Source organism: Rattus norvegicus, chromosome 1 (genome assembly GCF_036323735.1).
Source record: "Rattus norvegicus strain BN/NHsdMcwi chromosome 1, GRCr8, whole genome shotgun sequence".
NCBI lineage: Eukaryota > Metazoa > Chordata > Mammalia > Rodentia > Muridae > Rattus > Rattus norvegicus.
The window spans coordinates 174,615,062-174,630,209 of record NC_086019.1 but is presented as its reverse complement, the minus strand read 5'-3'; the positions used below and the strand labels follow the sequence as shown (position 1 = coordinate 174,630,209).

Here is a 15,148-nt window from a genome sequence, read left to right as displayed (position 1 = left end):
GTGAATGCTTATTTCTATGACTGAAAAGTTGATTTTTAAATCTATGTTTAACCTTGGTTCATTCCCTGACAGCTCAGCACCTCACATACCTGCATATAAAACTCATAACAGAGTTTTGCAATTAACAAAGCTTGAAAAGACCTTTTTAACGTGTATGTGTGTGTGTGTGTGTGTGCGCGCGCGCGTACGCGTGCTCACGCTTGCTCATGTCTTCTCTTTTTGTTCCATGTGGGACCTTGAGATTGAGCTCAGTCATGAGACTTGGCAAGTGCCTTTACCAGCAGTACCACCTTGCTGTCCCTTTAAAAAAATTTTTAATTAAATTCAAGTTCCTTATTTTAGGACTTTATATTTTAGTTTTTGTTTTATTTCTATTATATATATGGATAATATAAATATATTAAGATATATTTTAGTTCCTTTTATTTAGGACATCATGTTTTAGAACCAAGTGACTATTCTTTGACATACACTAGTATAGTGAGTATGGCGTTTTTGACCACTGTTTCTATCACACAGATGTCTTTAGTGTATCATAAGGAATGTAAACCACTTGTGAAAATCTAAAATATCATATATTTCTACAAGTTTAAAACCTTACAGAAGTTATACAAAGAGAAATCTCTTGTATTTCAAAAATTGCCCCTTTCCTGAAAAATGTTTTTTACACTTAAATAATCCCCCAAATAAAAATGCTTTTTACAGTTTTTAGTTTAAGTGAAAGTTTATTTAAAAGCATTAATTCTAAGACAAAGATCTAAGGATGCTAGAATTATAACTCTTCAAAGCCACTCTTATCCGACTTAAGGAAAGTACAATTCTCTGCTGGAAATTCTATTTAAGGACTAGGTCTTTCAACACCAAGACATGTCAAATTACATTTGGGTCTTTGAAAGCCCAGCTCTTGGGGGATGAATTCTAAATCATGACTGTTAAAAACACACGTGCTTTTAGTTTAGTCACCCATTTTATAAAAAAAAAAAAAAAAAATGCATGCTTAACAGAGAAGGGGCGTTTCTAGTTTACATACCTTCATTTTTTTTTTCTTATTTTTTTTTTTCGGAGCTGGGGACCGAACCCAGGGCCTTGCGCTTGCTAAACCACTGAGCTAAATCCCCAACCCCACATACCTTCATTTTTGGAAATACATACCACCTTTTTAAAATACCACCTGGAAGTATAGTTTGAAATCCTTCATTTTCCTATATAGCCCTTAAGTAAAATGAACACTGCGCTGCCCATCTTTAACGTCTGTTAAAAATGAAGGAAAAACTTAATGAGTTTGCAATTTTAAATCTTCCACATGCCCGCGCTCTGCAAACCCTTCTCAAGCCAGCCTAGCATATTATGGGTCAAGCTCGGTGACAGTAGGCCAAGCATTCTGAGGAAAAGCTGCCTGTAGCCTGGGGTACAAAGCCCTGCCTTTGATCCTTTTCTCGTTACTCTGCAGATGGAGGACCAACAAACAGAACGCTCTCCTATCGATGGGCACTTCAGCAAAGCTCCCAGACGCCTGACAGAGGCCAGGCCGCGAGGCCATGCGGAGCTCTCGGGACGCCAGGCCCGGGCGGGTCAGGGAGGAGAGGCGGAGAGGCTCTTCTAGGCAAGCATGATACTCGGACTCCGGAACAAAGCGCCGGCCCAGGAAGACCAGGCGGCCGGGCGACGCACACTCACAGGACTCCGGGCGCAACGCAAGAGTCCCGCAGCTCACCAGCCCGCCGCCCTTACGCCACTGGCTTGGCCCCAGAGCCTTCGCGAATATGGCTTTGCGCACTGCGGCGGGGCTGCGCCGCAACCTAGCTTGCCCGCTGGCTCCTCCCCGCCGCCCTGCGCGGATTGGTAGCGGACGGAAGCCCGGCTGCTGATTGGATAGCGAAGGAGCCACTCGGGGAGGCTCTGGTGGGTCGGCCGCCGCAGAGTGATAAGTTCGGCTTCAGACACGCCTCAGCGCCAGCAGCGAGCCGGAGCTCTATGGAGGTGGCGGCGGGTACCAGGTGGTGGCTGCAGCAGCTACTCCTCTGAGCTGAGTTTCAAGCCGTCCCCGTCTCCTTCCTCCCCCTTCCCTCCCCCTTTTTTGTTTTCCGTTCCCCTTCCCCCTCCCTTCCCCGTCCCCGACGACCGGATCCAGAGGAGGCAGCTGCGGTAGCAGCTGCTGAGTTCTCGGTGAAGGTGAGTGGAGTCGCCGCCGCCGCCGCCGAGCGGAGCCCTCTAAGATGGCCGCCGCCCCTGGCCGCTTCTTGTCGAGTGGAACAAAATGGCGGCCGCAGGCGGAGCCGGGCGGGGCGGCCTTTCCTCTGCCTTTGGGCTACTTAGAAATCTATGGCTTCTGCTCTCCTTCCCGTGCCAACCAAAGAGCTAGGCTGGCGTGAGGTCTAGTGGCGGGCGCAGACGGGATCCTGACGTGGGATCCGGGAACAGCGTGCGAGCGTGGCAGGCCTCGCGCCTCGGCGGGAGGGACGCGGCCCGCGGCAGGGCCCGGCCGTTGGCGCGGGACCAGCGAGGCGGACGAGTCCGGAGCCCGGCCTCCCGGCGGGGAGGAGGTGTGTGGGCCCTATTGCGGGATGCCCCACTCAGGCGAAGCGGAGAGCGAATCTCAGTCCCTTTGTAGGCCATGGCAGCCGAGGCGCTGTCAGCCGGGGGGATTTATGGTGGAGGCGACGGGTGGGCAGGAGGCGGCCTTCCTGCGGGAGAACAAAGGGCCAGCCCGGAGGGGGCGCCTCCCGCCCAGTCCTGGGCCCTCGCTAGTCGCCGGTCGGAAGCTGAGCCAGACAGGGCCTGGGGGAGGAACTCGCTGCTCTTTTGTTCGCGCAGAGTGGGGCGGAGGTGCCTGCTGCCATGTTGTGGCCCCGGTCTTCCGGCGGCTTTCCACACGCGCCCTATGTAAAGAGGGGTTATAAGGACGAGCGAAGGAGAAGGCTGCCCAACACCGGGTAATGAGACTTCTGACCGGCCTGTCACCACCCCGGCCCCCCATATTAGTACAGCAGACATTTCCCTATAGCACCACCAGTGTTGGTAGCGTTTTGTTAAATTTTAAAGGCCTCATACATAATATGGCTGCGTCCTAGGCAGTATCCAGATTTTTTTTCCTTTTTCTACAAAAACTTCTTTGCATCCTTGAATACTAAGGGAATCCACGTGGCTAAACAAGATTTTACTGTGTATTTGTGGTTTTTGACTTCGTTCTGTTTTAGTCTTCTGAGGGCTGCAATGCAGTGTGAAAGTTTAATCAGCTGCAGTGCTGAAAGCTGAAATAAATTATAATCGAAAGTTTATAACTCTATATGGCTGTACCTAATTTTGGTGTTTTCTCTCTTTTCAGGCTTTTCATTTCTACCATCCCCTCCCCTCCCCACCCCATCCATTAATATTATTCTTTTGAAGATTCTTCGTTGTCAAGCCGCCAAAGTGGAGAGTGCGATTGCAGAAGGGGGTGCTTCTCGTTTCAGGTATGGTTTTTGGTGTGGGTAGACACATGGGAAGGGGGTGTTTGCAAAGGCCAGTCCTAAAAGTCATTACCAAATCCCACTTAATGTGCTGTGCGTCTAGAATTGTTTTCTAAAGAGTAAATACATTACCTGGAGGCACACAGCAGGGGTGGGTTATTTTGCCTGAATGTAATGTCTGCACCTCTATGTACACTGTCAGAAGAGTACATCAGATCCCTTGGGACAGGAGTTAAAAGTTGTGAACTGCCATGTGGGTGTTAGGAACTGAAAGGCTTTCAACGTCTGAGCCAACTCTAGCCTCTGGTTCACTTTCTTTTAGGCCAAAGTTCACTTTGTTGTGCAATTTCTAAAATATAAATAGGGTCCCTCTCAAGAGAGGCATAATTGGTATAGTAAAAATTTTCTTTTGAATAGTGCTTCTTCGGGCGGAGGAGGAAGTAGGGGTGCACCTCAGCACTATCCCAAGACTGCTGGCAACAGGTATGGTAAAACTTATAAGACAGTTAACTTTTAAAACTGTCAGTTTGATTAAAGACTTCCCCATGCCTAACAGGATAATTCTTGGGAAGTCATCAGTAATCTTGATGTGGATTCATAATTTCAAACTGCTTTTCATCCTCTTGGTTTATGTTTGCTGGTATTCCAAAATTACTGTCCCTACTATAGGGTATTTGTGAAGTGGTCTGTGTGGAATTTGCTTGTTAAACATTTTATTTTAGTATTAAGTCTCAAGGTTTGGTGCCTGGGCCAGCAGTTTTGGCATTGCCTGGGAGAGAGTGTGTGTGTGTGTGTGTGTGTGTGTGTGTGTGTGTGTGTGTGTGTGTGTGTGTTCAGAAATGGAAGTTCTCAGGTACTACCCCAAACCTACTCGAGCAGAAATTGGGAATGGGCTTCCCAGTCTGTTTTAAGAAGCCATCTGGATGATTCTGTTTGGAAAAGATTTACAGAATTGTTTTGTTGTTGGGAAGAAGTGAAGCCTAAGGTTTTGGGTTGGTGGCTCTTTCTCCCTTCTGTTAGGAGTTTTAGGGTAGGTATGACAATTGTTGTGAGTGGATGCTGTGTTCTTCCTAATTGTAAGCCACTTCATTGGTGTTTTATTAAACTAGCGAGTTCCTGGGGAAAACCCCAGGGCAAAACGCTCAGAAATGGATTCCTGCACGAAGCACTAGACGAGATGACAACTCCGCAGCAAACAACTCCGCAAATGAAAAAGAACGACATGATGCAATCTTCAGGAAAGTAAGAGGGTAAGTGCCACAGTCTGCCCTGATCGTGGTAGGGGTGAGCTGTATTCTATAGTGTGTGCTGAAAAATCCATCAGGCAGGATTCATTAGGCATCCGTTACACTGTAGTGGACTCTGGTCTCAACAGTATTTTAAAGAAACCTTAAACAGAAGAGTAGCCTATTGGTATTTGACAGCAAGGGTTATTTGTTTATGACCTACAAGCTTATGCTGGCATTTCCATGTTGGTCTTGTGTGTAACTCAGTGACATGGGTAATGTAGCCATCTTAACTCATGGTCAGTTCCATATAATGAAGACCTAGTGCTCTTGAGTTTTTAGAGAGGTTTCTTGTGAAACAGCAGGAAAGCCCAAATACCATTCAGATGTGTAACTAAGAAGTGATTCCAGCATCTCTGGATGAAACATGAGCACTTCTTTCTGTACTACCATGCACACGATTTGCATAAGCTCAAGCCAGACAAAAGCCTCACTCCTAGCCAAGAAGCTACTAACAATTACATGCTGCTGTGAGGACTTTTTTTTTCTTGACATGGAGAGTCAGTTGATTTATCAACCACATTCCAAAGCAAAGTCTTATGCTCAGGAATAAATTCGTGTTTTTAGTGATTTTTTTTTTTTTAAGAACACTTAGAGAGTTGGGGGTCAGAAAGAATATGATTTAAAAATACACTATGGAATTCTCAAAAGAAGTTGGGAAAGGGAACATTTTCTTGTTTAGGGGGCTATTAAAGGGAAAGTCAATTTAAATGCTTTTTTTTTTTTTTTTTTAGCTCAAAAAATTCTTTGTTAAGTCATACTTTGTGTTTTCTCTCCAGCATACTAAATAAGCTTACTCCTGAAAAGTTTGACAAGCTATGCCTTGAGCTCCTCAATGTGGGTGTAGAGTCTAAACTCATCCTTAAAGGGGTCATACTGCTGGTAAGTTTAAAATGTTAGCTTAAAAAGGGGGATGAGAAATTTAACAGACCTAGGTTTGACTGAATTACTGCATTAAATGATGAGCTATAGTTCCTAGATATAGATATGATATGACAGATATATACATATAGATATATACATACATGATAGATATGATTGAGTAATGATGCTAATAAAAACAAACATCTTTAATGGTATCAAGATTCAAGAGATGAACCATTTATTTTGGTCGACCATGCTGTCCAGAAGTAGCTGTTGTTTTACTTTAGTGAAAGTGGTTTTGGAAATTTTATGATAATTGACACATCTTTTTCTATATAACTACCACAGGAGTTAGTCTGTGGTTTATGATTTATAGTTCGTTTCTACCTGGGGGTGGGGTTAAGAGTGTGTTTTTTCTGAGGTGTCCAAATTGAGATTGTTGCAAAATATAAGGTATGAGTGTTAGTAACGAGTCTATCTCAGCTTCCAATTCATGGTGGTTTGATTTTTAATGACTTACATAGATTGTGGACAAAGCCCTAGAAGAGCCAAAGTATAGCTCACTGTATGCTCAGCTATGTCTGCGATTGGCAGAAGATGCACCAAACTTTGATGGCCCAGCAGCAGAGGGTCAACCAGGACAGAAGCAAAGCACAGTGAGTGGCAGTTTTTGCTTCCTTTGTTTTGAAATTAATTTGAAAGATTTTTTTTTTTACAAAGCGTATAATACTTTTTGTTTTTAAATAGACATTCAGACGCCTCTTGATTTCCAAATTGCAAGATGAATTTGAAAACCGAACCAGAAATGTTGATGGTAAGAATTTAAATTTGCTATTAACTAGCACTTCTATGCGTGTGTACGCACATGCATACACTTGCATTCCATGTCCTAAGTATAGAGATCAGAACACTTACAAGAGTGGTTCTAAGTGTTGATTTTGTTTGCCTTTCTCAGTCTATGATAAGCGTGAAAATCCCCTCCTCCCTGAGGAGGAGGAACAGAGAGCCATTGCTAAGATCAAGATGTTGGGGAACATCAAATTCATTGGAGAACTTGGCAAGCTTGATCTTATTCATGAATCTATCCTTCATAAGTGCATCAAAACAGTAAGTATGACTTGAGTCAGTAGTGGCTTTTAGCGGGGATTTAGTCAATGAGAGAACATCCTTATATGGGGAGTATCAGGCAGTTTCTTAAATTTTGATAACCAGAGGTAACTTAGGGGAATTTTGCAGTATGCTTTACAAAGTAGAGATAGAACAGATTGCCTGTGTTAACATTCTTAGAGAGTTTCTTCAACACAGACCAGTAGGAAAGCATCGTCTTGACATGCATGCTTTAGGAATTACAGATGAGTCGTTCCAAATTGAAGCAGGAAAAACTATATAAACAAGAATAACTTAAGATTGTAACATATTCTTTTGGTAGCTTTTGGAAAAGAAGAAGAGAGTCCAACTCAAAGATATGGGAGAGGATTTGGAGTGCCTCTGTCAGATAATGAGGACAGTGGGACCTCGATTAGACCATGAACGAGCCAAGGTATGTTTTGTTGAGAAGAGTGTAAAGGGTTTGGGGATGTATCTTATGAGGTGGTAGTATTTGCTCTGGTCGTTGACCTTTATAGCATAATAATCCAAAGCATCTTAAGTAGTACACATTTACCTTATATCTAATTGTGTATTTTTTTTGTCTCTCTTTTTTTTTTATCAGTCCTTAATGGATCAGTACTTTGCCAGAATGTGTTCCTTAATGTTAAGTAAGGAATTGCCAGCCAGGATTCGTTTCCTACTGCAGGTAAGATGAATTTTAACAATGTTCAAAGTTGAGTTTTTCTTCTGAAATAGTAAAATAAAATTTATATTTTTTTACAACTACAGGATACCGTAGAGTTGCGAGAGCACCATTGGGTTCCTCGCAAGGCTTTTCTTGACAATGGACCAAAGACGATCAATCAAATCCGTCAAGATGCAGTAAAAGTAAGAGATTTTTGATTTCTTGTCTTAATAACTTAGCACTGTCCCTCTGTTAACTGGTATTGCTTTGTAGTGTCCTTCATCCAATTTGGGGAAAAGGTAGCCTTAAATTTTAGTATTAAGGACAGTACTTTCTTCTCAAAGGATCTAGGAGTGTTTATTCCTGCTCCTATGGCTCAAGGGAGGAATGACTTCTTCCTGGAGGGACCGTTCATGCCGCCAAGGATGAAAATGGATAGGGACCCACTTGGGGGACTCGCTGATATGTTTGGACAAATGCCAGGTAATTTTAAAGACAGGAGTGTTTTGGTTAAACTAAAAGTTAATGTTCTAGTGAATTTCTAAGAATTGTCTGTATTTTAAGGTAGTGGAATTGGTACTGGTCCAGGAGTTATCCAGGATAGATTTTCACCCACAATGGGACGTCATCGTTCAAATCAGCTCTTCAATGGCCATGGGGGACACATCATGCCTCCCACGCAATCGCAGTTTGGAGAGATGGGGGGCAAGTTTATGAAAAGCCAGGTAAGACATTGATAGTATTAGGGTTAGCCTTAGGTCTAATAACTTTTGCCCTTTATTGTTTTTATATGAAGCTGAGTTTTGATGCTTTTTTTTTCTTAGCATATTTCCACCTGACAGTTGTTTCGAATTGAGTAAGGTGCTTAAGAGTAGTAAAAACCACATCACTTTATTCAACAGATAGGTTAGATATTCTTCCCTGTTTCACCTTTTCTGGGCAAAGCAATGGCTTGGCTCATCCCTTTGGTACTTGATTACCATAATTTTTATCTAGACTTTCTCTCTCCCTTTCTGAAATAGGGGCTAAGCCAGCTCTACCATAACCAGAGTCAGGGACTCTTATCCCAGCTGCAAGGACAGTCGAAGGATATGCCACCTCGGTTTTCTAAGAAAGGACAGCTTAATGCAGATGAGGTACATTTGCCTACATTACTTCTATGAGTAGTTTGTCAGTGCAGAAGTCTCTTGCCCGATGATTATAAAAAGACGCGAAAGAGGACTTGAAGCTGGAATTCTTTTCCTTTTATTCTCTTCTCTACTCTTTGTCTTTAACTTCTCCTCTACTTTAATTTTCTCTGCTTCTTTTTCTCTGCCTTTTCCTCTCTCTGGATGTCCAGCGTCCTATGAGCGAAGATTATGAGATATGAGGGCAAGTTTCTAAGTTATTTATTTAGTTATCATGAGAAAATGGTAAAGATATTAAGTAGAATAAAAGGGTTTATCTGCATTGCTGATATTGGGAGACTTTGTAACAGTACAAACAAGGTTTGTGAACAGTTTTGGGTTTTTTTGTTTTTTAATTTCAGTATCTTACTCTTTAAATCAGGTATTTTTTCCATAAGTTAGATTTATTATGTTAAATGAAATAACTTAGTTTTTGGAGAATTATATCTGCCATGATAGTTAGATTTGTATAGAATTAGTTGTGGGTTATTGAAAGTGTTAATGGTTATATGTTCATTAGCTCTGTTAACTTGGTTGTATGTTGATTTGTTTTCAATTTTAGATTAGTTTGAGGCCTGCTCAGTCGTTTCTAATGAATAAAAATCAGGTGCCAAAGCTTCAGCCCCAGATAACTATGATTCCTCCCAGTGCACAGCCACCACGCACTCAAACACCACCTCTGGGACAGGTATGGATCCCCCGAAGTGTAGTACACTTCTCAGTGTCCCGTGGGTGTGTGAGGACTCATGTTTCCTTCCCTCTGCTGGTGATACTGTTCTTCTTGGTTCATTCCATCTTGATTAACCATGTGTTGTGTTTCTTATCTTTAGACACCTCAACTTGGTCTCAAAACTAATCCACCACTTATTCAGGAAAAGCCTGCCAAGACTAGCAAAAAGCCACCACCATCAAAGGAAGAACTACTTAAACTGACCGTAAGTTTTTGAAAACCTCACATAAATCATCTCTGCTGCTTGGGAAACATTTGAGGGTAGAAAATGCTAATGGGAATTGTGTTCTTAGGAAGCTGTTGTAACTGAGTATCTGAACAGTGGAAATGCCAACGACGCTGTCAGTGGTGTGAGAGAAATGAGAGCTCCAAAACACTTTCTTCCTGAGATGTTAAGCAAAGTGATCATCCTGTCACTTGATAGAAGTGATGAAGATAAAGAAAAAGCAAGCTCTTTGATCAGTTTACTCAAACAGGAAGGGATAGCCACAAGTGACAACTTTATGCAGGTAGAACAACATTCTACTGATAGTGTGGGAAGGTAACTACTTTCCAGTTGAGATTGGAAATTAATAAAATTATTTTGGATATTCTTCACAAGGCTTTCCTGAATGTATTGGAGCAGTGCCCCAAACTGGAGGTTGACATCCCCTTGGTGAAATCTTACTTGGCACAGTTTGCGGCTCGTGCTATAATTTCAGAGTTGGTGAGCATTTCAGAACTAGCTCAACCACTGGAGAGTGGCACCCACTTCCCTCTCTTCTTACTTTGTCTTCAACAATTAGCTAAATTACAAGACCGAGAATGGTTAACCGAACTTTTTCAACAAAGCAAGGTCAATATGCAGAAAATGCTGCCAGGTAAGAAACCAACTGACTTAACACTAAGTAGAGGTTTGGGTCCTTGAGTGGGTTTGTGTTTCCTAAGAAATAAATTTTTAACCTGGTAAAATGAGAAATCGTTTTTGTGTTTGCAGAAATTGATCAGAATAAGGATCGAATGTTGGAGATTTTGGAAGGAAAGGGACTGAGTTTCTTATTCCCACTCCTTAAATTGGAGAAGGAACTATTGAAGCAAATTAAGCTGGATCCATCCCCTCAAACTATATATAAATGGATTAAAGATAACATCTCTCCCAAACTTCATGTAGATAAAGGATTTGTGAACATCTTAATGACCAGGTAAGATGAGTAGTTCATTTGGCAGAAAGAAGTCTAATAATGTTTTGAGCTAGACAGCTGTTGTGTTTCTGACAAGACTTGCTTTTCAGCTTCTTACAGTACATTTCTAGTGAAGTTAGCCCACCCAGCGATGAAACAGATTCTTCCTCTGCTCCTTCCAAAGAACAGTTAGAGCAGGAAAAACAGCTGCTGCTCTCTTTTAAGCCAGTGATGCAGAAGTTTCTTCATGATCATGTGGATCTACAGGTCAGTGCCCTGTATGCTTTGCAGGTGCACTGTTACAACAGCAGCTTCCCAAAAGGTAAGGTGATTGGTGTTCAGGAGCCAGGGATTGAGGGGCAGTCTAAGTAACACGTTGATAATGAATCACATGCTTTTGTTTTTGGGGTCTTTTAGGCATGTTACTTCGATTTTTTGTTCATTTCTATGACATGGAAATTATTGAAGAGGAAGCTTTCTTAGCTTGGAAGGAAGACATAACTCAAGAGTTTCCAGGAAAAGGCAAGGCTTTGTTCCAGGTAAGTGCTTAGTTAAGATTTTTTGCTGTCGATTTGGCTTGGTTTGTGTTTTTCTTTGTTATTTTTTTAAATGACCCTCTTTATAACTTGAATGTGTCTAAAAGTACTGTCAACATTGTTACAAGCTACAGTTAAAGTAGACTGTTAGCAAATGAGATAGTTATAGGGTGAAATCATATAGTGGGATATAAAAGTGTTAAATTAGGTGACAATTTTGGTGGTAAAGCTGTTTGTATGATTAAGGGATTAATTAAACTTTAGGCTGGTTTTCTGTTATCAATGGAATTAAGAGCCCTAAGAGTGGAACTTGACATCAGAGTATTCCATAATGTATATAGATAGAGTTTAATAGTAGGATCCCAGTGTAGTACTAAAGGTTCTTAGCACAATTCAGATAGTTCTCTACTAGTTTTTCTAGGCTGCAGATTTAAGGAAACCCTGGTTTATAGTTTCTAAGGTTTATTATAGACTACTTTGTGAGGATCATCCTTAAGGATTAATCCCTACTCTACTATTGAGAATCTGACAAGTAATTCTGGTGTGCATCTTGGTATGCCCTCTTTCCATATATATATGGATATGCTGATATAATTTGGTTTGGTAGAGTTGCTGTCTTGGACTAGGTAAGGAAGACTACAGTGTTCCTGAAGTGTCATTGCAAGAATGGTCAAGCTGAAGTGTAAGACTAGTTAATTGAAGGTAGATGTGGTGCATGCCTTGAAGTCTGTCTAGCACTTTGAGGTTAGACGGACAGGGACTAGGTTCAGAACCGTTCTCAGTTACATGATGAATTGAAGGAACCACCTGGACTGTGAGATCTTGTCTGGTAGGCAACTGGAGCAACATCTCAGCAATTCCAAAGGTCCAGTGCCGTTTTTTTTTTTTTTGTTTTTTTTTTTTTTTTTTTTTTTTTTTTTTTTTAAGCTACTGTGGGCCCCACACACGGTACGCAGGCGTAGCATACTGGCAAAACACTTGTACAGTCTTTTTAGAAGACTATGGAAAAGACTCAGTAGATAAAGACCAAAGTTCTGATCCCAGAATCTACTTTGGTGTGTGAACCAAACTTCTACTGTAGCTTTACTAAATGATTAATTTAATTTACAGGTGAATCAGTGGCTAACCTGGCTAGAAACTGCTGAAGAAGAAGAATCAGAGGAAGAAGCTGACTAAAGAACCAGCCAAAGCCTTAAATTGTGCAAAACATACTGTTGCTATGATGTAACTGCATTTGACCTAACCACTGCGAAAATTCATTCCGCTGTAACGTTTTTCACAATATTTAAAGCAGAAGCACGTCAGTAAGGTTTCCTTCTGCATAAGGTTTTTGTAGTGTGATGTCTTAATCATAGTCTACCATCAAATACTTTAGGAGTATCCTTAATGTTTAGATAGAATATTAGCAGCATGCAATAATTACATCCTAAGTTCTCAAGCGGAGGCAGTCTATTGCAAGGACCTTCTTTGCTGCCAGTTACCATAGGCTGTTTTAAGTTAGAAAACTGAATAGCAACACTGAATACTGTAGAGATGCACTTTGCTCAGTAATACTTGAGTTGTTGCAATATTTGATTATCCATTTGGTTGTTACAGAAAAATTCTTAACTGTAATTGATGGTTGTTGCCGTAATAGTATATTGCCTGTATTTCTACCTCTAGTAATGGGCTTTATGTGCTAGATTTTAATATCCTTGAGCCTGGGCAAGTGCACAAGTCTTTTTAAAAGAAACATGGTTTACTTGCACAAAACTGATCAGTTTGAGAGATCATTAATGCCCTTGAAGTGGTTTTTGTGGGTGTGAAACAAATGGTGAGAATTTGAATTGGTCCCTCTTATTATAGTATTGAAATTAAGTCTACTTAATTTATCAAGTCATGTTCATGCCCTGATTTTATATACTTGTATCTATCAATAAACATTGTGATACTTGATGTAGTTGTACATGACTTCAAATAGTATCTGCAAAGTTCTGGAGAATTGTTCACTTTGTTTTGAAGTATGGATTTATCTCAGTTAAGAACTTGGGAAATTTTTAATTTCATAGTCTTAATCAGTAGTGATTGGGCCTGTAAAGAAACATCCCTTAATTGGAACATTTAAGTTTTTTTTTTACCTTGGGACTGTTCCTGATCAGTCTCATTCTAATGCAAACTGTCAACTTAATCTGACCTTTACCACCACAGACCTTGTGTCAACTCTTTGGCTCTGCTTTCTAAGCACCTAAGGAATAAGCTTGCCTCATCCAACAACCTCTTTACTGAGGAACCCGCTTAGCCCTTATTCTCCATTTATTCTTCACAACAAAACAACCAGCACAAGAAACTGAAAAACAAAACTGTGCATGCTTTAGAACCCAGCAGACTAAGATTGGCTCCCTCTCACTGCTTTTCATTTTTTTTTCTTGCCCTTGCACAGTCACCTACTTAACCTGGAATAGTTAATGGTCCCCTTACCCTTTAACCTTCAGGTGTGGTGTAAATGTCAAAGAACTAGCCTTGCTCTACTGGCACAATGAGAAGTTTGTATCAGTCAAACTGATGCAAAAGAAAAAAAATGCCCTTTGGCATGGAATCCAGAGAAATAACAGACTGGGTGGTCAAGTTCTGTGTCCCCTGTCCAATATCTGTTCTCAGGTGTCACCAGCTCCTACTTGGTGACCAGAGCCTACTGTAGGCAGAGTAGTAACAGATAAGCCCTTGCTGCTTCCTAGCAGAACCATGGTCTGCCTTGGTGACTCATGTCATCAAGATTTGCAGTAGAGTAGAGGAACTGGGAAGAGTTGAAGTGGACAGCCGAAGAGGCCTGTCCCACACCTCAGCCCAGCCTGGTCCACTGCACTCACCCCTTGGTGAAAGCAGAGCTCTGAGGGGATAATGTGATCTCTCCCCAGTCATTGCTCAGCGGGACGGTGAATTTAAGTTTTGTGAGTTTCAATCTTAGAGAGTTGGAATAATTAGAAATTTAAGAGCAATTCAATTAGGTTTAGGATCCAAATTGTTCTGGATAAAAGATTGTCTTTGAATCTGAAGCTTGATTGACTGCATGATAACTGAGTTAGGGCTAACAGAACTAACTGAAATGATCTGTGTATACCCCACTCACTAGAAAAACTAGTAATGAATAAATGCTTGGATAGTGACCTGGGTTTTTCTTCTTTTGTTACACCACTTGATCCTAGCATTGCACAATGCCTCCAACCCATTATTTGATCTTCACAGTGTGGTGGTTATATTATTTTGTGTGGTTATATACTGTATTAAATAATTACCATATGATTTATATATGCACGGTGAAAAGTGAGTACCTTGAAAGCAGGCACTATGACTGGACTGTTCATGTGACGAGTCCTTTCACATACCTCCAAAATGAGTGTCCTCCAAATCCTTGAGGTGGATGGATGTTGTGGATCAACTATACCTCTCAATGAATGTTAAGGTAAACCAGGAGACATTTACAAAGCTCTTCCCCCACCTTGTCTTAGTGTCAGAGACAACCTGACAAGAAAAGAGTCCTGGTCCAGGAAGACAGTGGAGCAGCAGAATAGCAATAACTGAACTTAGAGTCACATGGGTTCTCACCCTCTTTATCACTTGGAACTGGGTCAGAAAAACAGGATAAAAAATCAACTACCCTCCAAAAATGTTCTTAGAGCCCTCTACCAGATCCCAGGAGGGGACGGACATTGGTAGACAAGATATAATAAGGATCTTTGTCCTGCATCCAAAAAGACTTGGTGGACACCAGGAGAATTTTGCTCCACCAACTCAACTGATATGGCTCAGAAGTAGTGATACCTTAATGGCAGCTGAAACAAACATCTGGAACACATTATGGTTAACAGGAACATTTAGAGAGAGCAAAAAAATTACTCTGAGGATAAGGAAGGGAAGAGAGCCATGTGAGTGCTACTTAGAGCATGGTGTTGATACCATGTTTTGGGGAAATAAACGTCAGGAGGGAAACAACCTGTAGGAAGAACCTTCAAAAAGAAAGAAGCAAAACCACAGGCCCTGAGGATGTTAAACAATCTCAAGGTCTGGGTGGTTGAGCAGAGAAAGGTGGCCTAAAGCTGGAGAGTGGTTGAATCAAAACGACCTAGTAGCTTGTGAAATTTATTCTAGTCAACATAGCCAACACTCACTGAGCATTTAATATGTCAGATCAGAGTAGACATACTGA

The 15,148-nt window shown here is 41.5% G+C and overlaps 1 protein-coding gene and 1 non-coding gene across 2 annotated transcripts; both read left to right on the top strand.

Annotated features, from left to right (window-relative positions):
- Positions 1–1,957: 1,957 nt before the first annotated feature.
- Eif4g2 (eukaryotic translation initiation factor 4, gamma 2) lies at positions 1,958–14,108 on the top strand. The gene is given in 22 exon segments (NM_001017374.2): positions 1,958–2,172; positions 3,326–3,452; positions 3,867–3,932; positions 4,559–4,699; positions 5,515–5,617; positions 6,124–6,255; positions 6,347–6,413; positions 6,555–6,706; positions 7,029–7,139; positions 7,311–7,394; positions 7,478–7,576; positions 7,718–7,856; positions 7,938–8,098; positions 8,396–8,509; positions 9,102–9,227; positions 9,370–9,474; positions 9,563–9,778; positions 9,871–10,129; positions 10,246–10,450; positions 10,540–10,751; positions 10,847–10,968; positions 12,076–14,108. Coding segments are annotated over 21 exon segments (2,721 nt in total). The 5' UTR covers positions 1,958–2,172; positions 3,326–3,411; the 3' UTR covers positions 12,142–14,108.
- Positions 8,561–8,748, top strand: Snord97 (small nucleolar RNA, C/D box 97). The gene has a single exon (XR_005500222.1). It is a non-coding gene; the product is annotated as a small nucleolar RNA SNORD97 (small nucleolar RNA).
- Positions 14,109–15,148: the final 1,040 nt, after the last annotated feature.